The sequence below is a fragment of the Lynx canadensis genome, chromosome B3 (assembly GCF_007474595.2).
Source record: "Lynx canadensis isolate LIC74 chromosome B3, mLynCan4.pri.v2, whole genome shotgun sequence".
NCBI lineage: Eukaryota > Metazoa > Chordata > Mammalia > Carnivora > Felidae > Lynx > Lynx canadensis.
In genome coordinates this window covers 74,383,086-74,406,618 of record NC_044308.2, presented here as the reverse complement: position 1 = coordinate 74,406,618, position 23,533 = coordinate 74,383,086, and the positions used below count along the sequence as shown (strand labels likewise).

At 52.5% G+C, this 23,533-nt stretch overlaps 1 protein-coding gene across 1 annotated transcript; it reads left to right on the top strand.

Annotated features, from left to right (window-relative positions):
• The first annotated feature begins 83 nt into the window (after positions 1–83).
• TGM1 (transglutaminase 1) lies at positions 84–16,615 on the top strand. Its single transcript, XM_032593692.1, has 15 exons — positions 84–2,500; positions 3,151–3,480; positions 3,608–3,796; positions 4,792–5,040; positions 5,420–5,538; positions 5,646–5,753; positions 6,206–6,380; positions 6,761–6,899; positions 7,031–7,134; positions 9,927–10,015; positions 10,564–10,717; positions 10,825–11,106; positions 11,230–11,390; positions 11,764–11,900; positions 16,212–16,615. Exons 2-15 carry the CDS (start codon positions 3,153–3,155, stop codon positions 16,438–16,440), a joined length of 2,463 nt encoding a protein of 820 aa, XP_032449583.1. The 5' UTR covers positions 84–2,500; positions 3,151–3,152; the 3' UTR covers positions 16,441–16,615.
• Positions 16,616–23,533: the final 6,918 nt, after the last annotated feature.

Below are 23,533 nucleotides of genomic sequence, written 5' to 3'. Positions count from 1 at the left end.
TGCCACCGCCACCACCGCCACCACCATTACTACTGCCACCTATTTTGGAAGAGGAAAGGAGAGAGTTAGGGTGTGTCACCTCATCCTCGCCCTTTCATTTCATGCTCGGTCCTGCTGTTTCCTCCCATGGGGAACCAGAGTCTCTGTTCTGGGGCAGAATTTGCCCCAGATGCCTTAAATGCAAGGGCTGTATTAGAGTTTACCTTCTGGTTGGGGCTGGGGCTGCAATCGAGTTTGGGTCCAGGTTCTGGTTGGGGCTGGGCTACAAAGCAGCCGTAAGTCGCCAACTAGAAGGACTCATAAAAGTTTCTCCCATGACTCCTGCCCCTTCCAGATGCCCTCTGTGCCCCAGCTCATTCACTACAGCTGAGAGGGCTGTTCCCACGAGGAGCTGGTCAGGGTGCCTTTGCTCCGCCCTCTGGTGACTATAGTATCGATCCTCATGAGTAGCATTCTGCGGTTGAACAGCCCTCGAAAGTACTGTATCTCAGCTGACCCTCACAAGTGCTTAGGGATGAGATGGTGAGGCCCATTGTACTGATGAGGAAACTGCACCAAATCCGTCTCTGCACCTTGGTCTGGGATTCTACTTGTGTCCATTCTTCTGTATTGATATGGGATGATAGGTAAAGACTGGCCTCAGCTCCCGAGGTACCGAGCTGGGTATCTGTTCCCATGGTGCCCTGCTATACACACCCTTTGTCCTGACTTTAGAGCCCCAAGGCACTTGAGCCTCCTGGAGGGAGGAGAGGGGAGCGGCTCAGGGGTTAGGGCACTGAGTCAAATCTGGCTAGGTGGGGAAGAAGACCAAAACAAAAGAGAGAGTGACAAGATACTTTTCTGGTTCCCTGGGAAATGTTCATACACATCCGGTCCCTTAGGGCCCTGCCCCTTCCCATGTTCATGGTGATACATACAGCCCCTCAACAAAGCCCTTTGACTGACCTGCCTGCCTGGGATTTTGATTTTTACTTGTGTAAAACATCCTTTGCGGGTGTTAGAGGTGGGGACAGACCCTCTGCTAGGTCAGGGGTTTGGAGCTAGACAGGGAAAGGTCACTGTGGGTGTGGAGAGCTCCCTGCCAGGTCCTGGAGTCTCAGTCCCCATTCCCCAAGGCCCCTCCCTGCCTGATGCATCACCAAGTTCAGCCTCTCCTCTAGTCAGCTTCCATGTGTCTTCTTGCCAACCCCGTTTTCACTGTCTTCTCTTCAGTAGCCTATGGGCAGAGCAAGGACAACAGCAGGATGGAGGGAAGAGACCCCAAGAAATGGCCCCAACCTTCCTAAAGAACTTTTAGGAGAGCCTCCCAGAGATGTCTGACCTCCTCTTTGCCTTAGGGTTCCCTCAGTGGCATCCCTGGTGTTCCTCCAGTGCCAGGGTGGAGTTGGGATACACACAGGGCAGGTGCCTGGAGCCGGTCGGTCAGGATTTCTGGGAAGAATTCCAGGTTGGAGAATCCTGGACTCCAGCTGACCAGCCACCCCTCTCTGAGAGAAAAGGGGTAGTCTGCAGCCTAGGGAGAGGGCCTCACTTCCCACCTGAGCCTCAGAGCGAGGGCCCAAACCTTCCCCAAGCTCCCAGGCTGGGGGCAGAAAACAAGAAATTGCTGCTACTCTGACCCTCACTCCCCACCCCACCCCACCCCAGCCCCCGGCCCCTGCCAATCCCAAGCTTGTAGGGACACAGGAAGCTGGGGGCAGTTCATTCATGCCAAGGGTTGTGAAGCAGCTGGAGGAAGAAGGAAGGACAGATGGGTGGGGGGGATCAGAGGATCTGGTAGAGCCGGCAGGTCAGGGGCTGGCTGGTGGAGCCAGTCTGAGGGCCTGGCTGCTGATGTCACCAGTCTGCAGCTTCGGATCCCAGGACCTCCCTGGGCAGGACCAGGCCCATGGGCCAGTTTCACAGGGCTGAGCCTGGCCCAGGCTGTACCAGACCCTGGCAGAGGCAGAGGTACCCGGGGTCTTATGAGAGCAGAGGCAGGCAATGTGAGCTTGGGAACAGGGGGTCCACTGCCTAGGGGCTTGGGTGAAGGGACACTCTGCCCCACGGCTGTGGGGTCTTCTCACCCAGGAGAGGGGGCCCCTTGTGCAGCAGTCTGGCAGGAACCAGCCTGGAGTGGGGTCTGTCCGTGGGGGCAGTCTCACAAGGCCTTCCACTTTCACCACAGCTTTGAATCCTGACAGACCCCGGCCCTGCCCGGCTTTGGCTCATTTCCACAGTTCCTCGAAAGGGGAAAGGGGATGCGGCCAGGTCTCCTTTCCCGCCCCTACCTCTGGAGACAGCCCCCAGAGGCCGGGCCTCTTCCCCAGGGTGAGGGGATGAAGCAATCAGGCTTCCCCTTCCCTGCAGTTTGGCTCCGCCCTCCCCCCTCATAAACCACTTACCTGCCCGTCCCACACCTTCCACTCGTGCCTCCTCCACCGTCCTGGGTCCCAGCGGTCCCAACCTGTCCCAGCCCGGCTGCCGGACTCAGCCCTGCTGTCGCCACCACCGCCGCCAGGTGAGGCTCTGGCAGGCCCCGGCAAGGTGAGGTGTGGGCCAGCCGGAGCCTGCCAGCCCAGGTCAGGCTGCTCCCGACGCCCAGGCTCCGCGCCCCAGGGACATCGGGCTCCCGAACCCGCAGCACCCGCCACTCTGCGTGGGTGTTTGACCTAACATGGGAATGCAAAGGACCCCAAATCCTGCATATCACCTGCCCATCTCCTACAAGGAGCCTTGGGTGGGGGATCTCTGCCAAGAATGGGTTCTAGAGGCAGGCAGCTTCGTGGACCTCTAGGCAGAGTAGCTGGCAGGTGGGAGGGAGCGGGTTTCGGGGATGGTCTGTGCCCTGGGTCCCGAGGCTGTGACAAGTGTCTATTCATTTCTGGGATGGGCCCTTAAGAGCAGGTTTCTCAGTGGGTCATCTAGTTTGGTGGATGTGGCTGTGGGGGTAAGAGGGGAAAGATTTCTCTGCAGTATGGGAAGTTTCTCTTGGTGAGTCTGAAGGGAGTCTTTGGGGAGGGTCCCTGGATGGGTCTGGGGGAATCTCTGGGGCAAGATCAGATCATCTCAGTCATCTGGTTAGGCTCTCCAACCAGCTCTCCAGATGGAGCGTTCTGAGTACAGGAAGTCTGAGTGGGTGATAAGAGCCTCCCTACCTCTTCCACACAGGCATGATGGACGGTCCTCGTTCAGATGTGGGCCGCTGGGGCGGGAACCCTTGGCAGCCCCCCACCACACCTTCTCCAGAGCCGGAGCCGGAGCCGGACAGACGATCTCGTCGAGGAGGCCGTTCCTTCTGGGCTCGCTGCTGCGGCTGCTGCTCATGCCGAAATGAAACAGATGCTGACTGGGGACCTGAGCCCCACGGAGACCGAGGGTCTGGCAGGGGTCGAGGGTCCAGCTCTGGGGGTCGAAGACCAGACTCCCGGGGCTCAGATTCCCGCCGGCCTGGCTCCCGGGCCAGTGGTGTGAACGCAGCTGGAGACGGCACCATCAGAGGTGAGGCTCTCCTAGCCACCTTATCTGAGAGCTGAAAGGCCTTAATGGGGCCTGAGACTCATCCTGACATCTCTGGGGGCCTGGGCTTCCCATGGGGCCTCGCTGACCCAGAGCTGTGGCCTTGCAGAGGGCATGCTGGTGGTGACCGGTGTGGATCTGCTGAGTTCACGCTCGGACCAGAATCGCCGAGAGCACCACACAGATGAGTTTGAGTACGACGAGCTGATTTTACGCCGTGGGCAGCCTTTCGACATGGTCCTCCACCTCTCTCGGCCCTATGAGTCCTCTGATCATGTTGCCCTGGAGCTGCTTATCGGTCAGTGGGGACTGCAGTGGGGAGGGTGAAAGCCCAAGAATTGGGGAGTGCTGGCTAGCAGGGCCTCCAGCCCTGGTATTAGGATCAGAGGGACATCTTTAAGCTCCTACCCTCACCCCACTTCTCACCTCTGCCAGACAAGACAGGTGCAAGCACAGGAGTGTGTCTCAGGGAGGGTCTTGGTGTCCCATGTTCCTAAGCTCACCCTCTTCAGGGCTCCTGGGGTGTCTGTCTCAAAATACTTTCTCTTCAGGTGCTTGCTTCAGCTACTCCTTCATTGCTGCTGCCTCTGTGTGTCTTTCTTTCTGGGTCTGTTCTCCTTCCCCAGGGTGTGGCTGGCTCTCTCCTCTCTGTCCAACTCTGTCTCTCTGTCCCCATGACCCAGGGCAGGTGCCTTTCTCACCCCGTTGCTTAGTGGCCATTGACTGCCCAGGCTGGTGATTATGCTGCTGCCGGGGGCGGGCGACTCCTCATACCCTTTGATTAAGGCCTAGCCGTGCCCACCCCAGCCTCTAATTTCCCAGGTACCCCCACCACTGCCACCAGGGATGTTCAAGGCTCTGGAAGCTTCAGCCCCAGGGGGTAGGCAGGGTTGGCCTTCAGGATCTGGGCTGCCCTTTCACCAGGGGGTAGGGGCATCCGGACCCAGCCAGGGCAGCTCTGCCCCTCCAGCCCAGGCACTGGGACAGACAGGCAGGCAGACGGTGACGGTGGCCTTGTCTCTTCTACCCACCTCTGAGTTCAGGGTCAGGGGAACAGGTTTGGGATGTTGGACTGCTCTGCCCTGGCATGTGGGCAAGCATCGGGTGGGGACAGAGCTGCTTTCAGAGTCTGTCACAGACTAAGGTGGTGGCCCAACTCAGGGACACACACACACACACACACACACACACCGATGTGTGTCATACACATTCTGGGTTGGGCTGGGAGAAGTCCAAGGCTCTATCTCCCCTCAGAGAAGCCTCACCAGCTAATTGCTGCTTCTCCTGCTCCAGGAAACAGCCCCGAGGTGGGGAAGGGCACGCACGTGATCATCCCAGTGGGGAAGGGGGGCAGCGAGGGCTGGAAAGCCCAGGTGACCAAGGCCAGTGGGCAGAATCTGGACCTACGTGTCCACACCTCCCCCAACGCCATCATCGGCAAGTTTCAATTCACGGTCCGCACACGTTCAGAGGCTGGCGAGTTCCTGTTGCCTTTTGACCCCCACAACGAGATCTACATCCTCTTCAATCCATGGTGTCCAGGTGAGCCTGCTAGAGTCAGGAGCAGGGCGTGGACAGGAAGGAGGGGGGCTCAGAGCTCCCCTTCCTCGAATCTGGCTAGGTGCCTATGTGCCTAGTAGAAGCCAGCCTTCTATTGTTCAGGTGAGGGGACCTAGCTCCGGTGTAGAATGGTGGCCGCCCAAGGTCACATCGCCTCACCTCTCCAGGGCCCTGGTTACAGCCACCTTCCTCCCACCATTTCTGTCATGCTCCCCCTGACCTTCCAGGGAGAAGTGCTGTCGGGCTAGGGGTGTCCCCACTCCTGCTCTGTGTACAGGAGTCCTCTAGAGTTGGCCCAGGGGCAGGTGGGGCCCAGGGAGAGGTCTAGAGGGGACCAGGCATATGTGTTTTGGGGACACAGAGGACATCGTGTACGTGGAGCATGAGGATTGGCGACAGGAGTACGTGCTTAATGAATCCGGGAGAATTTACTATGGGACTGAAGCGCAGATTGGCGAGCGGACCTGGAACTATGGGCAGGTATGGCTGGCCAGGGCCACGTGCACTTGGGGAAGTAAGAGGCAGGTGGGGTGGGGTGAGGAAGCGCGTGCTGACCTAAGGGTCACCTCTGCCCTCCCTCCCTCCAGTTTGACCATGGAGTGCTGGATGCCTGCCTGTACATCCTAGACAGGCGGGGCATGCCATATGGAGGCCGCGGGGACCCGGTCAGTGTCTCCCGGGTCATCTCTGCCATGGTGAGCACCCGCACATCTCTGAGTGCTATGACGTGTCTGCCTCCTGCCTCCCACCTTCCCTGCCCCCTGCTCCTGCCCTTTCTGATTCTCCAGGAACTCAGCCCTGTCCTGCCCTTGCAAAGGGTATTGTAGGAGGGGTCTCACTCCCTCTCTTCTCCTTGCCTGGCCCCACCCTACCCTTTCTGGCTTCTGTCCCAGCTCTTGTGGAATGTAGGGCCAAACCCAAAACTTGGCACACCCAGGATTCACATTACTGTGTCAGATCCGGCAGTGGGGGGGTAGGGAGTGGGGGGGGGGGGCAGATGTCTTTGGGAGACCTGGGCGGGGCTCAGGTTGGCTAGATTCTGAGGCATTTAGGGGTAAGGGGTGGTGGCAGGGGCAGGGCTGGGGACTACATGGAAGGCCCTGAGCCTCTCCCTCAACTCCACCCAACTCCATCCTGTCCTGGGCAGGTGAACTCCTTGGATGACAATGGGGTCCTGATTGGAAACTGGTCTGGTGATTACTCCCGAGGCACCAACCCATCAGCTTGGGTGGGCAGTGTGGAGATCCTACTCAGCTACCTACGCACCGGCTATTCCGTCCCCTATGGCCAGTGCTGGGTCTTCGCCGGTGTGACCACAACAGGTAGTGGAGGGACTGGGACAGGAGCTGCCTGGGCCCTACAAGGAAGAGGGAAGGAAACCAGAACCCCACCCAGCAGTGGCTACAGTGCAGGGACAGGTGGGGGGTGGACGGTAGGCTGACCTTAATTATCATTAATTAGTGTTAACTACCTAGGGAGGCCTAGGGGAGAGGAGGGAGAAGCACTGGGCAGGGACAAGGCCAGGCAGGTGGCCTGGCTTCCCCTAACCCCCAATGCTCCCTGGCCCAAAGGCCTCCTGAGCCCTGACCCAGCTTGGCAACCCAGTAGCCCTTGTCCCCCTGCTATTCCTCACGTGATACCTCATCTGCCCACCACCCCACTCCTACCGGGGCCCTGACCTCTAACCCTGGCTCCTCCATAGTGCTGCGTTGCTTGGGCCTGGCTACCCGCACTGTCACCAATTTCAACTCGGCACATGACACAGACACATCCCTCACCATGGACATCTACTTTGATGAGAATATGAAGCCTCTCGAGCACCTGAACCATGATTCTGTTTGGTGAGGCTGGGACCAGGGCTGGGCTGCCCATCCTTGGTGACCAAGGGATGGTGACCAAGACTTGGACATTAGGGCACAGGGAGGCCCTGGGCAGGCTGCTCAGACCCAGCCCTCCCTCTGTGTCCATCCAGGAACTTCCACGTGTGGAACGACTGCTGGATGAAGAGGCCAGATCTGCCCTCTGGCTTTGGTGGGTGGCAGGTGGTGGATGCCACACCCCAGGAAACCAGCAGCGGTGAGATGGGCCCCACCTGGCTCCTGTGCCCCCCTTGGCCCCATCCCCATCTCCCAACCTGGGTAACAAGCCCCAAGTGTCAGCACCATCTGGGCGGTAGAACCTGGCCCTTTAACCCCCATGTTTCTTTTCTTCTTCTTCTTCTTTTTTTTTTTTTTAGAGATGTTACACATTCAGTTTATTTTCTTGAAGTTTATTATAGACCCCAGTGTTTCTTTAAACAGGCTCACCAATGGGATCACTGTCCAGCCTTTCACTATTTTTGCCTTTCCGCATAACTCTGTATTTGCCTAAATCTTCTTTATTTACAATGACTAATATATTCACATGGCTCAAAAGGCAAAAGATGTAGGAAAATTTGGTGAGAGCTTTTCCTCCCTAGCACACCTGCTCTTCTCCTTTGCTCTTTTACTAACACATCCTGGGGGTAATTAATCGAAGGACCATTTTATTTATCTGTCTTTTTTAAGTTAAAAAAGGTCATTATCATAAGTAGTACATGTTTGGAAGTTGGGGGGAAGTACAGAATTGAATAAGATAAAATATAAAATTTCCCTATTCTCTCTCAGGATGTTTCTGGTTTTATTTATTTCTTTCTTTTTTTAAAAATTTATTTATTTATTTATATGTTTATTTTGAGGGGAGAGAGGGACAGAGTGTGAGTGGGGGAGGGACAAGAGAGAGGGGACACAGAATCCAAAGCAGGCTCCAGGCTCTGAGCTGTCAGCACAGAGCCCAACCTGGGGCTCGAACCCACAAATTGGGGGATCATGAATGACCTGAGCTGAAATTGGATGCATAACTGACTAAGCCACCCAGATGCCCCTAAATGCTTATTTATTTTTGAGAGAGAGATAAGCAGGGAGGGGCAGGGAGAGAGGGAGAGAGAGTCCCAAGCAGGCTCTGCTCTGTCAGCCCAGAGCCTGACACAGGGCTCAAAACTCACATGACCTGAGCTGAAATCAAGAGTCAGACAGTTAATTGACTGAGCCACCTAGACGTCCCCGTTTTTGTTTTGTTTGAGTAAATGTCTAGGTCCCACCCCAGACCTGACATTTCAGACATTCCAGGGATAGATGTACTTATTTATTTATTTATTTATTTATTTATTTAGAGAGTATGAGCAGGGGAAGGGCAGAGAGAGAGAGAGAGAGAGAGAGAGAATCCCAAGCAGGCTCCACACTGTCAGCACAGAGCTCAATGCAGGGCTTGAACTCATGAACCGGAAGATTACGACCTGTGCCAAACTCAAGAGTTGGACACTTAACCAAGTGAGCCACACCCAGGTGCCCCTAGATCTACATTTTTGAAAGCTCCCTTGGTGACACTGAAGATGAGCTGGGTTTAGGACCACTGCAGGCCCTTGTGGGACACATGAGAAGGGGTGGCCCAGAGAGGTAGAGTGACTTTCTCCAGGGCAAGGGGCATCAGGTTAGCAGCAGAGTCTCACCAGGCCTTGACTCCCTTTATGCATTCTGACTTTCACCAAGTTCTTCTCTTGTCTGTTCTGTTGCTCGTTATGAGTTGTGTGTACAGGATGGAAAATGCCAGAGTTCGGATAGGTCAGAGGAAGAAACTAGGCCCCATAACTGAGCCCCAAGAGATCATCACTGATGGCATGACCTGCTGGTGTCTTTTCCACAGCACACACATTCCCTCGAACACCAGACCTGCTGTACGCGCTGTTCTCAAACAGCCGTCCACTTCCACCTTTACATTCCAGCACCAGGCAGCTGGGCCTGCCCCTCCTGCTGCCTTCCTCCCCACCTCTCCCTTCCTCACCCCACGCCAGATAGCCCTTGCCTCGCCTGCATTCCTCCCTCTCAATCATCTCTGTGAACGGTGCCCCCTGCCTTGTGCAGCCAGGCACTGCCCATGATGCTGGAACAGCCTGGCCCGGGATACTGGGGGATCTGAGCTCCTGTCCCCACTCTGGGAAGTAACGGGGTGGACAGCAGGCAGAGGTTCTGAGGCCAGCCAGACCCAGGTCTGATTCTAGCTTGATCACTTCTCTATAATATGGGGATAATATATACCAGATGGGGTTGTTGGGGGAATTAAGTGAGATCATCATATATCAGAGAGGATAGCAGCATGCCTGGAACAGAGTAGCTCTTCAGTAAATAGTAGCTTCTTCCATTCTTTCTTTGTCTGACTGTCTTGCAGATCTTGACATCTATTTGGCTTCCCTGAGCCTATGTCCCTATCTGTAAAAGGAAACCATAGTTAGGTGTTTTCTAAGAATCTTTCCTGTTGGGTGGCCCTCACTTCCTGTTTTGTGCCCTCTCTTGTCAAGCCTTTTCCTTGTGAGCCCATCTCCTCCAGAAAACCCTCCAAGCATGCCAAGAGAAGAATCTATTTCCCACCAGCTCCCCTCTCACCTCCCCACAGAGAGGACACACTGCAGGCTGTAGAGCTGAGGGTTTGTTCTGGATCTTTCTGGAATGGTGGCTGCTTTCCCAGCCAGTAAACAGAGTCACCCTGAGGTCTGGGTTTGTCTTGATGCAGGATGGGTTTCCTGACTTCTAGGGGTCACAGTTGATATCCAGCTTCACCCAGTAGAGGAAAGATGTGTTGATAACTTGGTTATCAAGGCCGGCTTGTCCCGCGTTTGGCCTCACCCTTGTTGACTGAAGCCAAATGGAACTGTGCTTTTCTTTGTGTTCCTTCCCTGGGTTGGACCAGGTGGCAGCTGACCTAAGGCACCAGGGTCTGGGTGGGTGGGCCTCTCCCTAGGATCAGAGGATCCCCTCAGCCTCCTGGGATCTCTCACCTCTGTCCTGGTCCCCTAGGCATCTTCTGCTGCGGCCCCTGCTCTGTGGAGTCCATCAAGAATGGCCTGGTATACATGAAATACGACACGCCCTTCATTTTTGCCGAGGTGAGGACTGTGTTCCAGGTGCCTTCTTGGGTGGTCTGGAGAGACCAGAGCACAAGCGTCAGGCCTCGGTTCTCTGGTCCTGACTTCACCGCTGACCGAGTAGCTGTGTGACCTTGGGAAAGTCACTCATTTAGAGTCTAGGTTTCCTCAACTGTAAAAGGGTGATAATAATGGCCGCTGTGCTTCCTGTACTCAGGATCAAAAGAAATAATGGGTATGAATCTGCTTTATAAGTCATAAAGTCCGTGAATGAGCATAAGGGATTACTGTTATTAATGCCAAAATGCACTGCAAGGAGCCTCCCAACTTCTTCCCTTCTCTCTGGCCTCATCTGGCTCAGCTTGGAAAGTCTCCCAGGTTGGCTGTGCCAGGAAGTTCCTAACCCTTGGATCCAGCCCTCCCTGCAGCTCCTAGGTTCAGGGGAAGGCAGTGGGTGCAGGGGGGGGGGGGGGTCAGTGGTGGGGGAGGGGGGAGCAGGGGGTCAGGCCCAGCCTCAGACCCTCTGGTTATCTCATTCTTGGCTCACACCCCCCACAATCCCCCAACAGGTCAACAGTGACAAAGTTTACTGGCAGCGACAGGATGATGGCAGTTTTAAGATCGTGTATGTGGAAGAGAAGGCCATTGGTACACTCATCATAACAAAGGCCATTGGATCCAACATGCGAGATGATGTCACCCACATTTATAAACACCCAGAAGGTACCGTTCCCCGAACCTGGCCAGCTCTGGCCCACACCAAGGGTTCCCACTGAGCACTTGCCTGCTCCGGCAGTGGCTGTAACCTCACCCTTACCCTCAACCCCCAGGCTCGGAAGCAGAGCGGAAGGCAGTGGAGACAGCAGCCGCCCATGGCAGCAAACCCAACGTGTACTCCACGCGTGACTCAGCAGAGGATGTGGCGATGCAGGTGGAGGCACAGGACGCGGTGATGGGGCAGGACCTGACCGTCTGCGTGGTGCTGACCAATCGCAGCAGCAGCCGCCGCACCGTGAAGCTGCACCTCTACCTCTCAGTCACCTTCTACACCGGTGTCACCGGGTCTGTCTTCAAGGAGAGCAAGAAAGAAGTGGTGCTGGCGCCAGGGGCCTGTGAGTGCTCCTTTCCCACCCTGCCCCGCTGATGGCCAGGCACCCCGGGCTGTGGACATGGAGGCCCCAGGAGGCCGTGTCTGGGCGAGCGGGCCTAGGTGACACCTTGCCTCTTCTCCCCAGCGGACCGCGTGTCCATGCCCGTGGCCTACAAGGAATACCGGCCCCACCTCGTAGATCAGGGGTCCATGCTGCTCAACGTCTCGGGCCACGTCAAGGAGAACGGGCAGGTGCTGGCCAAGCAGCACACCTTCCGTCTGCGCACCCCTGACCTTTCCCTTACCGTGAGTGCAGCCTGCTGGGCTGGGCACGAGGGATGCCCTGGGGCTAAGGGAAGTCGGAGGGGGAGGGGAGAGGACGCTAAGCCTGGCCACCAGTTCCGGAGAAGGTCAGGGACTGGCTGTGGGCTCTTGGGCCCCAATGTCCTCCCCTGTAAAATCAGATCTCCTATTCCCGATCCTGCAGATGCTTCAGTGGGGGAGTGGGTGGGAGTTTCTTCTCTGGCATCCGCGGAGCCCCATTCTTCTCCGGGGTGCCCATGTGGGACTTGGGGGGAGGTTTTGATTCTGGAATTTTCCCCTCTCTGGTGGAGTGTATGATTCCCTTGTATTTGGCCAGGGTCTCTGATGCGGAGGGGGGTGTCTCTTTTTCTCTTAGTTGTTGGGGGCAGCCGTGGTTGGTCAGGAGTGCGAAGTACAGATTGTCTTCAAGAACCCGCTGCCTATAACCCTCACCAATGTCGTCTTCCGGCTTGAGGGCTCCGGGCTACAGAGACCCAAGATCCTCAATGTGGGGTGAGTCTGGCCTCTCCCCGCCCCCACCCCTGCCCTTTTCTGCTCTCCCAGACTGCCAGGGGTCCCACATTGCTTCCTGTCTTGGGTCAGGACAGTAGTCAGTCAGGACCCAACACAGCAGCCTGGAGCCAGCCAGCAAGGCCTTCTAACTTAGTTCAGTGGGAGCAGCATTTAAGACCCGCCATGTGCCTAGTGTGGGGCCTGTCCTTCCTCACTGTCCCGCTGCGGAACCAACACTTCACCTAGGAATCCGTAGCAGCTCATCACTAACATGCGCCCGCCACTCAGGAATTGACCAGGCACTTCAGGATTATTATCCCATTTGCAGACCACAAAAAACCCTTTAAAGTACATTAGAGAGCATTGTATGATTAAAAGCAAAGCTTTGGGATCCTGAAAACTTAGGCTCAAGTCTCAGCTCCAACATTCACTAGCTATGTGCCCTTGGGCAAGTGACTTATCTCCTTTAAGCCTGTTTTCTCAGCTGGAAAGTGGGGATAGCAACCGTCCCTGGCTCCAAGGGCGGTTGTGAGAATTCGGTGAGCTATGCACATAAAGCATCTGGTGTTGGGCTTGGCACAACGTGAGCCTCTGTTGGTAGTTCTTACTTTGATTATTGCTACCGTCACCTCCGCTTTATGACAGGGAAGCTGGTGGCCGTGTCTCATGAAGTCTCCCAGTCCGTAAGGGGCAGACTCTGCTCTTCCCACCATGGCCCACCCAACACGCAGGCTCTCAGGCCTGTGGCTTCGTTTGTGCCAGGAGGGCTCGAGCAGCGGTTCCCAAGGAGAGGGCCCTGTCCCGTAGGTCCTCTGCCAGCCCACCTGGGCCTCACCCCGGGCTCAGAGAGGCTCTGCACCCAGGGAGGGCACACCCAGCGCTTGTGTGCCTAGGCCTGGGCTGTCATCTCTGACACAGAGCCACACATGCTGCTGTGACCCTCCCTGGAATAGCACAGAGGGAAAGCAGAGAAGGCCAGAGGCTGGCTGACCTTTAAGATCAGACTTCTGGTGACAGGGGCAGGTGTTTTCCTCTTTTGACAAAGAGTGCCTGAGGGAAAGGGATGGCCCCTGTGGAGGGGTTGGGTGGGGGAAGCAGAGGGTCCCTGCCCGCCCTGCCTCTTCCTTTCCCGGACATATAGCAGGCTCTGCCCGGTGGTGGCCCCCGCTTTTGCCAATAGGTCAAAGCTGAAAAGTTGCTATCCTGAGCCTTGCCCCACCTTGACCCTGCGTGACGTGATATGCCACAAAGGAGTGCCTTCCCCATTTCACCTTGCAAGAGTGTCCAGCAGCCTAGACTGTGCACCTTGGGGCTCCCAGTGAGCTCACTCTGTGGCCATCTCTCACCTGCAGATGACGAGGGTTTCCCCTGTTCAGAGGGCTCCCCGGAGCTGGACTGTCCTCAGCAACTCCACCACATCTTTGATTCTTGCCCCTGCCTGGGAGTAAAAAGAGGACCCCTGTGCTGAGCATGGGGAGATCCAGCCCCGCTCTGTAGCTGTGGGGCTTGTGTGACACCCCACCCCCCACCCCCCACCCCCCACCTTAAAGGCCCTAGTCTTCTCTCCAGTAAATGAGAAGGTTGGATGATGGTTTCTCAAGGGAGGTCCTCCTTAGACATTCTGTGGCTCTTCTCTGCTGCAAGCCCAGGCGGGGGTCTACAGAGCAATTGAGAAGGGGGAAGTCCCTGGGCTGTTGGTTCAGATATATTAGATTCCAAGACAGATATTACTTTGCTCTCGTTTGCACATCAAAGGCTGTGGTATGGAAACCCCATTAAGCATAGGTGTGCCACCCAGTGGGGTGACTGGCCACTTAATAAACATTCCAAACTTACTCCTCCAGATGGCTGTTGTCACTCACTGCCAAGCCAGTCACCAGGGGAGGCTGAAGTCTATTCCAAACCCTTCTGGGGAATTTGCTCCACAGCCTGAATCATATTCTCTAGAATGTCCTTAAGGGTGGCCTTCTGGGGTAGACTTGACTTGGGAGAAACAGCCTGAAGCCATTCAAAGCTAAGACTAATTAAGAAGGTAGGTGGAAAAGGTGGGTAGTGTGCCCTTTTCCATCAGAAATGAGGTTCGGCTGTGAGGGAGGAACAGGATGCACCCGGCACGTGTCAGGGAGAGGGAGAGAGAGACAGACGTGGTGTACGTGTGGTTTTCCGTGGCTCTGAAGACAAATCTGAGAGGAGTTTTTAAATTCGTTTCAAGGCTTGATAACGTGATTGAACCAATCCATAAGTGAAGCACGATGCTCATTTGGATGTCTAATTTCTGGTGTCCTTGTCAGAGAGCCGGTTTCATTACCTGCACTGTTTCAGGCCCATTCCAGCTGTAGCAGCTGATGCGCTCAACTTCAACCAGCAGACCTGGGTGTGTCAGGTCTTGCCTGACACTGAGGCCGGGGCTGGGAGAGATCTTGACATTCCTAGCTGGAAGCTGAAAAGCAATTTCTCTTAGAAATAACGTTTACAAGTAAAGGCTGTATTCCGATCTAGTACAGTTCAATTCTAGTATGAATTAAGTACAGTGTTGAAGGCTGACCTGAGCCTAAACAGCTTGAAGTTTGTATCTCTGGAAAAATGGACATGAGTTAAAAATGCGAATTTGTAACCGGCCACAGTATAGCCTACCTGTTAAGTTATAGACTTAATGTCTAGTTATATATTATAATAAGTCTAGAAATTAGGTATGTAACTTAATGGGGAGACCATCTATATCTCCCTGCCTTCCACTTATTCCCTCCTTTGTGGAGCTTAGAGTCACCTTCAAGACCATCTGATTCCACTCCCTCATTTTATATTCATTCCCATTTTACAGACCAAAAAGTGAGAGTCAGAAGTTTAATAATTTGTCCTAAACCACACAGCTAACAGCGGTAGAAGAAAGAGTCCAATGTGGTCCAGGGCAGCCCTTTGGAAGCAGGCTCCAAGCTAAATGTTTTGCCCCAAGGAGAGCCCATCTTTGAAGTTGGGGTGTTGGCTCTTTCCCTTAGAAGACTGAGATGTCTGCACAAAGTCCGGCTCCAGAGTGGATCCCCCAAGGCAGGCTTGGATTGAAGAGGGGGCCAGAGGCAAGGGTTCAGGCAGAGGCAGGAAAGGACAGATGCTAACAGGCACAAGCAGGTGTGATAGAAATGCAATCGTGTTCAGTGTATACAGTGCACAAGCTGATTACTGCAGGAGCTCAGAGCAGGACAAGGTTCACTTCCCTGAGGGCAGGAGGTGCTCAAGGGGTGGTGTGAGCTGGGCCTGGAGCCAGCCCAGGAGCAAAGCATGAAAACAGAGGTGAGTTCGGGGAGGGGAAGGAGCTCATTGTTGGGGCTGGTGGGCAGGAGGAATGGTGGGGGATGATGAGGCCTTGCAGGCGGGGCTGAGTCAGAGTGAGCCTGCGTGTCGGGTTAGGGAGCTGCCGTCTCATCCCAGAAGCACCGAGGAAGCCAAACCCTTGACGGATTCAGTTCACCTCCAAGTGACTAGAAACTAGAGTGGGAAAATAAGATAGGACATTAGGAGGCAAGGAGGCCAGTTGGAAGGCTAGTGAAATTGTGATTCCCAGAGGGAGGGTCTGGGACTAAATTTCCAGAGGTCCATGGAGAAGGGGGGAAATGAAGACACCATAGTATGTATGTGTGCACATGTACACATGTATCTCTCTCTCTCTCTCTCTCTCTCACACACACACACACACACACAGTTGTCCCTTTAAAGATGCCAATTGTCTATTCTTGGGAAGGACTTTCCTTTTTCTCTGAGATAACATCTTTCCAGTGTTTGGAAGTATTAAAGATGCTCCTTCCTCTTTGGTAAGATGATTATATTGCAGAGGCTGATTAATTATCTTCCACTTTCTTTCTTGGCAAAACTGAAATTATTTGGCAACACTGCGTTGAGCCCCGAAGTCTCATTTTAAAGTTTCCTTGGTCCTGGAACCCCCAGATGAGATGGGGTGGCTTGTCTGGTTAGGGCAGGAGCATTGGCGATGGAGAGGTGGGGGACACAACATGCAGTCTTTGTCCAGGTGTTTGTGGGGGTGGGGAGGGAGGGATGGATCCCTGGATGACAGATGACGGGAAGATTTCCAGCTCAGGCAGCTCGGTGGGTGGCCACTGACCTGGCTATGCAGAGGCGAGGGCAAGGAGGCCTTGGGGCTCCGGCTTTGTCCTGGCCGCTGGTGTGGAGATTCCAGCTGAGTCCAGAAATGCCCAAAGGGCTCCACCTTCTGCTCCTTCCTTCCTGGCAGCCCCATCAGTCCTTCCTCCCCACTCCACCCCCAGTCACCCAGGTCCATGACTCTATCTTTGCCCATAGGGACATTGGGGGCAACGAGACAGTGACGCTGCACCAGAAGTTTGTGCCTGTGCGACCAGGCCCCCGCCAGCTCATCGCCAGCTTGGACAGCCCCCAGCTCTCCCAGGTGCATGGTGTCATCCAGGTGGACGTGGCTCCGGCCCCTGGGAGCGGAGGCTTCTTCTCAGATGCTGGAGGCAACAGTCACTCAGGGGAGACCATCCCTATGGCATCTCGAGGTGGAGCTTAACCCCTGGCCAGGAGCAATGGGACTGGAGTCAGAGGAGCAAGGACATTGCCTCGCAGGGACCCAGCGCAGAGCTGCTCTCCGTAGGTTCAGGTGGGGAGGCCGGGGCACCTGGGAAGGGGGCCGCTCTTCAGTTGCACTGGGCAGCACAGATGCTAATAAACTGTTTTTTAATGAACCGTTTTTAATGAAACCGTTCTGTCCATCTACCAGTTCGTCTGTCCCTGCTGCCAGCGCAGCAGCTCTTGAGACAGGGCCTGCTTGGCGTCAGGACGACCTTGAACATTTGACTGGTCTTTCCCCACTCCAGGATGCTTCTAACTGACCAAAAACCCTTCTGAAGGCCCCCGGAGTGAGGCGGGACTGCCTCCCTTCCATGGCACCCACGGTGGGTGAGAAGGATCGAAGTTTCCTCTTGTAGGCACACGTTTGAGGTAGAACTAGGCTGGAGTCCTCTCTGAGCAGCAAAAACCACTTTCCAATATTTGTTTTCAAATGTGTTTGGCTAAGAATATTTATAAAAGCAACACATGTTCAATGTTGAGAATTCAGAAGACACGGAAAACTGTAAAGGAGAAAAGAACAATAAGCTTCAACTACCACCAGGTACAGAAAACAGACAGCCGTTAACATTGTGTTTCATATGCCGATCCCCCCTCACCCCCCACACGGTGTAACCTGTGGTGAGCATTTTCTCACAGCATTAAATAATCTTTGAAACCATCATGTTTACAGACTGGGCAGTAGTCTTGACTTCCAGGCCATCCTCCTGGTCCTCCTGAAGCCCCTGCTCAGCCTTGGGGTGTCAGAGTGACTCAGGCCTCCAGCCAGGCGCTCCCCCAACCAGCTACACTCTGCCTAGGTGAGTCCTGCCAGTCACGTGGTCTTAAGGACCACTGGCTCCCCAAATTGCATCTGTTTTCCTTGAACTTTAAACTCCCTTATCTATTGCCTTCTTAGCGCGTCTGCTGGAGACTCACAGATGCCCCCCATGTACTGTCTGAGATCAAACTCCTGACCTCCTCCAGCATATCCCACGGCCTCCCCATATCAGTAAATGGCAACTCCATCTTTCCAAGTTTCATGGGCCCCAAAGCATGAAGTCACTCTTGGCTTCTTTCCTTCTCTCATATCCCACTTCTGGTCTATCAGCCAGTCTTTTAATGTTATTCTCTCTGTCTCTCTCCTTTTTTTTTTATGTTTACTTATATTTGAGAGAAAGAGAGCACGAGCAGAGGAGGGGCAGAGAGAGGGAGACACAGAATCCAAAGCAGGCTCCAGGCTCTGAGCTGTCAGCACAGAGCCCCATGTGGGTCTCGAACTCACCAACCGTGAGATCGTGACCTGAGCTGAAGCCGGATGCTTGACTGACTGAGCCACCCAGGCGCCCCTCCCAGCAAGTCTTGATGGTCTGTCTCCCATATACAGATGTCCAGAGTCTGACCACCCATCACCTCTTCAGCTCCCAGAACTCCCTTCATCTCTCACCTGGATTGTTGCCCCAGTCTCCTAATCATTTCCCCCACTTCCGTTCATGCCCTCTGATACTCTGCTGTGCAGAATGGGTGGGTGAATCCAATCGTGTCAGTCCTCTGCTCAAAACCTTTGCGGGGGCGGAGGGTGGAACCTGGGTAGCTCAGTCAGTTAAGCGTCTGACTCTTGATTTTAGCTCAGGTCATGATCTCCAGGTTTGTGAGACCCATCCCCGTGTTGGGCTCTGTGCTAACAGCGTAGAGCCTGCTTGGAATTCTATCTCCCTCTCTCTGCCCCTCTCCCGCAATGGCACTCTCTCTCAAAATAAATAAACATTAAAAACAAACAAAACCCAACAACCTTCTATGGGCCTGGCCCCTGACTTTCCTTCTGGAAGAACACTGCCCCCAGGTTGCAAGCCCAGTCCCCTCCTGTTATTCAGGCCTCAGCTCACAGGTCCATCTCCTCAGGGAGCTCTTCCCTGACCTTCAATCTAATTTGTTTCACTGCCCCCTGGTCTCTTTAGCATATCACCCAATTTTATTTCATGTCCTGCCAAGCACTTCTTGGCATTAGCATGTTTGTTTATTTATTAAATTGTCTCTTTTCTCTGAAATGTGAGTTTAGTAAGAACTGAGACTTTATCTGTCTGGTTCACACCCCTGTCCCAGGACTTATAACAGGGCCAATCACAGGACTGCACAAGAGATATTTGCTCCTTGCCATTTAAAAGCAACAACTTGCCATTAATAATAATAATAATAATAATAATAATAATAATAAAAGGGGGTGCCTGGGTGGCTCAGTCTGTTGAGCATCTGACTTCAGTTCAGGTCGTGATCTCACAGTTCATGACTTTGAGCCCCACATTGGGCTCTGTGCTGACAAGGTCAGAGCCTGGAACCTGCTTTGGATTCTGTGTCTCCCTCTCTTGTCTCTGTTCCCCTCCAGCTTGTGCTCTGTCTCTCAAAAATAAACATTAAAAAAAATGTTTTTTATGTTTATTTATTTTTGAGAGAAAGAGAGAGTATGTGTGTGTGTGAGCAAGGGGAGGAGCAGAGAGAGAGGGAGACACAGAATCCAAAGCAGGCTGTAGGCTCTGAGCTGTCAGCACAGACCCCAATGCAGGACTCCAACCCACAAACCAGAACATCATGATGTGAGCTGAAGTTGGATGCTTAACCCACCGAGACACCCAGGCACCACCCCCCTCCAAAAAAAAAATTTTTTTTAAAGTAACAACTTGCAAGATGTGATCTTTAATTGTTCCTTGAATTTATGGAGCAAACTCCAGTGGTATCCCTACATTTTTAATAACAAATGAACAAACACTGTCTACCATAGAGTGCCATGATTTATTTGATTAATCCCTCCTTGCTGGAAATTTCAGTCTTCCCAATGTTCTGCTCTTACATGCAGAGCTGGGATAAATATCCTTGTACAAGTGCATGTATCTTTGTGCTCATTTTTTATTTCCCTAAAATAACTTCTTAAAGTGAGAGTTATTGGGGGAAAGGGATTGAGCATCTGTAAGGTGGTGGAAACATTTTGTTAATTGGTTTCCAGAAAGAACAGCAACACAATAGTATCCCTTTTTACTGAACACCTGGCCAGCTTAAGATTTCTAACAACTTTGTAACTTGCTTCACATTTGTTCATTTTACCCTGGTCCCCTGTGGTTTGTTAGAGCTGAAACATACTTGAAATCCTCCAAAAGGAAAACACAAACACAAAAAAAGGGGGAGGGCCAGCTGTTCTCCAAACACTTGGGGGAAGGAAGCGAATACATACCTACCGAGGTCCTACTGTGAGTTAAGTTCAAATTTGGTGCTTGATAGGGGCATCTCCTTTAATTCTGTGGAGTTAGGCATTAGAATCCCTAGTGTCTTGGCTTACTGTGCTCTGGCCCTGGACCTTTAGCTCTCCTCCACTGGAATGTAAGTTCCTGAGGACAGGGACCACCTCTCTCTTACTTACGGGAGATTCACACAGTCCGTGACATGCGGCAGGTGCTCCATAAATATCTGTCGAATGGAGGATGAACTAAATTTGACGGTGATGGGGAGTCTGAGGGCTTGGGGGAGCAGTGGAGGATTGTGTTTTGGAGCATTTGTTGGAAGAATGCATGGTGCATGACTGGACCAGCTCTAGAAAAGCAAGATCAGTGGGCACCTGGGGAGCTGAGTAATAACCATCAGTACAGACTCCTACTGAGACTGTACCTCAGAAAATTGTACTAGGGAACCATGTTTCCTGCTAGTTTATATTCGTTTATATGATTATTTCCTTGACATCATCCTCTGTATTACAGAGTGTCTTGTTTTGTTTTTAAATAACAAGAAGGTGTTATGAGTCTTGGTTTTACAAAATCCACTAGAGTTGCCCTCTTAGTTGGTGCCCTAGCACCGATGAGGCAGGTCATTGTCTCGGAGTCTTTGTGACCTGTTTTGGTTCTCCTGGGACACCTGGTATACAAAGTTGATCACTAGGGAGGAGGTGGATTCTTTGCATCAGTAACCCAGTGTAAAGAACCAGTATTCTCTTTAATTCCTTCTGCCCTAACATTTACAGCTGGAAACATTAATGTGGACTGTGGTAGCTTCAACTGAGGCCTAAAAGCAGGGGAGGGGACCATCCCAGGCTTGGAGAACCAGGCTTGATATCAGGGTCCCTGAATCCCAGCTGAGTGGGTTTGATTTGGCAAGGCTGATGGCTAATGCTAGAAGCTCCTACAGCCCCCTGGCCCAGGGAGCGAAGTCCGGACCTCGGTGTTGAAGCCTGAGAGTACATGTACCAACCTCTGTACTTGATTTTGTAAGAGGCCATTGAGGAGATAGAAGTATGGCAGACCCTGTGGACAGCAGGGCTCTCCCCAGATAAACATGGAGGCTAGAAGGCTGGGCCTTTTGGACGGAGTGCTTGGAAAATTCTAAAAGAAGTAAAAACACCAAAAGGAAGATTTTATTTTCTGGATAGTAAGCCAGGTGGAGCTAACTACAAATACAAAAGCAAAAATTTACAAGATGTGACTTATAAATGTTTCCCAGATTTATGGATAAGACCATAATGGTTGCTCTTCTTCCCTCCCTCCCTCCCTTCCTACCTTTTTCTTTCTTTTTTGTTAAAGCTTATTTATTTATTTTGAGAGAGAGGGAGAGAGAGAGAATCCCAAGCAGGCTCCCTGCTGTCAGTACAAGCCTGACACGGGGCTCGAATCTCACAAACCGTGAGATCATGACCTGAACTGAAGTCAAGAGAGGCTTTAACTGACTGAGCCACCCAGTTGCCCCTGCACTTTTATTTTATTTTTAAATGTTTATTTATTTATTTTGAGAAAGAGAGATAGAGAGCAAGCAGGGGAAGGAGACAGAGAATCCCAAGCAGGCTCTGTGGCTGTCAGTTCAGAGCCCGACTTAGGGGCTCGAACTCACAAACTGTGAGATCATGACCTGAGCCAAAACCAAGAGTCACTTAACTGACTGTGAGCCACCCAGACACCCCTGAACTTTATTTAAAATAAAGTTAATTTTTTAAAATAATGGCTACCTTCAACTGTTCTAAGGTCTACCCTAGAAAGGGAATGTTTGTCCACATTTGGACCCGAGTTTTACAGGCGACATTGACTGGCAGGGTCCAGCCATGGTGGTGGCTAATGGACCCATTCCTTCACTTATTAAACAAACATTTAATGATGTGTGTCAAGCAATTAACTAAGTGGTGGCGCACAGGACAACCCTAGTTCTTGCCCTGTGGAGCTTGCAGTCTGAGAAAGAAACAGATTAACTGAATAACTGCATGAGACCAAGTAAGTAGCTCTGAAGTTTATAGTAAAGGCATGTGACCTAGCCTGGTTGTGGTGGTTAGGAAAGCTTTCCCTAAATAGGTGACCCTGGACCATATTTAGGCAGAAAGGGAAGGGAGATCACTACAGACAAAAGGAATAGCCTCTGCAAAGATCCTGTGGTGGGAGGGAGTCTGGAAGAGTAAGCAAGACTCAAAGAAGGATAATGTGGCCAAGGCAGAGGAGCAAAGGGCAGAGTGGAGGAGGTGGAGTTGAGGAGTTAAGGGGCACAGGGCCACACAAGGCGCCTCATAGGTCAGATTCAGGATCTTTGTCTTCCCTAGAGCAGTAAGAAACCTTTGAAAGCTTTAAGGAATTGGAGATGACATGGCCAGATTGTGTTTTGAACAGATTACTCTGCTTGTAGTGTCAAGAATAGATTGGAGCAGGGTTAGTGTGGAAGCAGAGACACAGACTGGAAGGCAACTCTAATTGTTTATGCTAGAGATGGTAGTTTGGGCCAGCGTGGTGGTGCTGGAGACAGAGTGGAAAGCTTGCAGGAGTCCCTAGGAGATCGAATTTACACGACTTGGGGAAGGATGGGATGTAGCTGCGTGGAGGGTGGAGAGGAGCAGTAATAAGAAAACCCCCGGGTTTCAGGTTTGTGGAAGAGGACCAACTGAGTGCCATCCACTGATACAGGGACAGGTGTCCCTCATCAGAGACAGGAAACTGCAGGGGAAGTTGAGGTTCAGAGATACAGAGTCAATACCCTTTGTATAGCTCTCTTCTACCTGGAAATTTTCCTTCAGGTGACTTGGAAGATTTGGTTTTGGTTTGAATGAAACTGTTCCCTTACCCGGGGGTTCTTTGAGCATAGTCTCTAGACCACTTATATTAGAATCAACTGAGACATTAATCAAGAATTCAGATTTCTGGGTGCCAGCATAAACCTCATGAACCCGAATCCCTGGAGCAGAGGCCAAGAAGTCTGTATTTTAACAAGATCACTAAGAGGTTGACTCCTATGCACGGTAAGGACTGAGAACAATCACCTTCTCTTTTTCTTCTCTGCTGTACTGTTCTCCCTGCCCACACCCTTCTGGGGCCAGCAGTAGCCATGAGACTATGTGCCCAAAGTTCTCAGTTCTGACCACTTGTCTTCTTGAACCTTCGAATTTAAGAAGACTTGTAAGACAAGGGTTTTTCTAAGGCAGTAAAAGAGAAGGCTAAAAAAGGAGCTGTTTGTATTAGCTGTAAACATACAAACAAGGTGCTGTATGTACAAGAAAGAAACAAGGTCTTCCCTCAAGAGGCTCCCACCCAGTGGGGGTGACGGACATGTAAACATTCAGAATACAATGCATATGTAGTACTCACTATGAGCCGGGCACTGTTTCCTTTCTTTTCTTTTCTTTTCTTTTCTTTTCTTTTCTTTTCTTTTCTTTTTTCTTTTCTTTTCTTTTTTAATTGTTTTTTTGTTTAACATTTATTTATTTTTGAGAGACAGAGAGAGACAGTGTGAGTGGGGGAAAGTCAGAGAGAGAGGGAAACACAGAACCCGAAGCAGGCTCCAGACTCCGAGTTATCAGCACAGAGCCCGATGTGGGGCTCAAACCCACAGAGAGATCATGACCTGAGCTGAAGCCGGGCGCTTAACTGACTGATCCACCCAGGTGCCCCAAGGAACTGTTTCGAGTGCTTTATATTTACTAATTTATTTAATCCTTACAACAACCTTCCAAGATAGGTTCTGTGTGACAATGGTGGTGATAAAAAGATGTATTGAGGATCCCAAGAAGAGAACTATGATGGGCTTCATGTAGGTGGATGAACCACAAA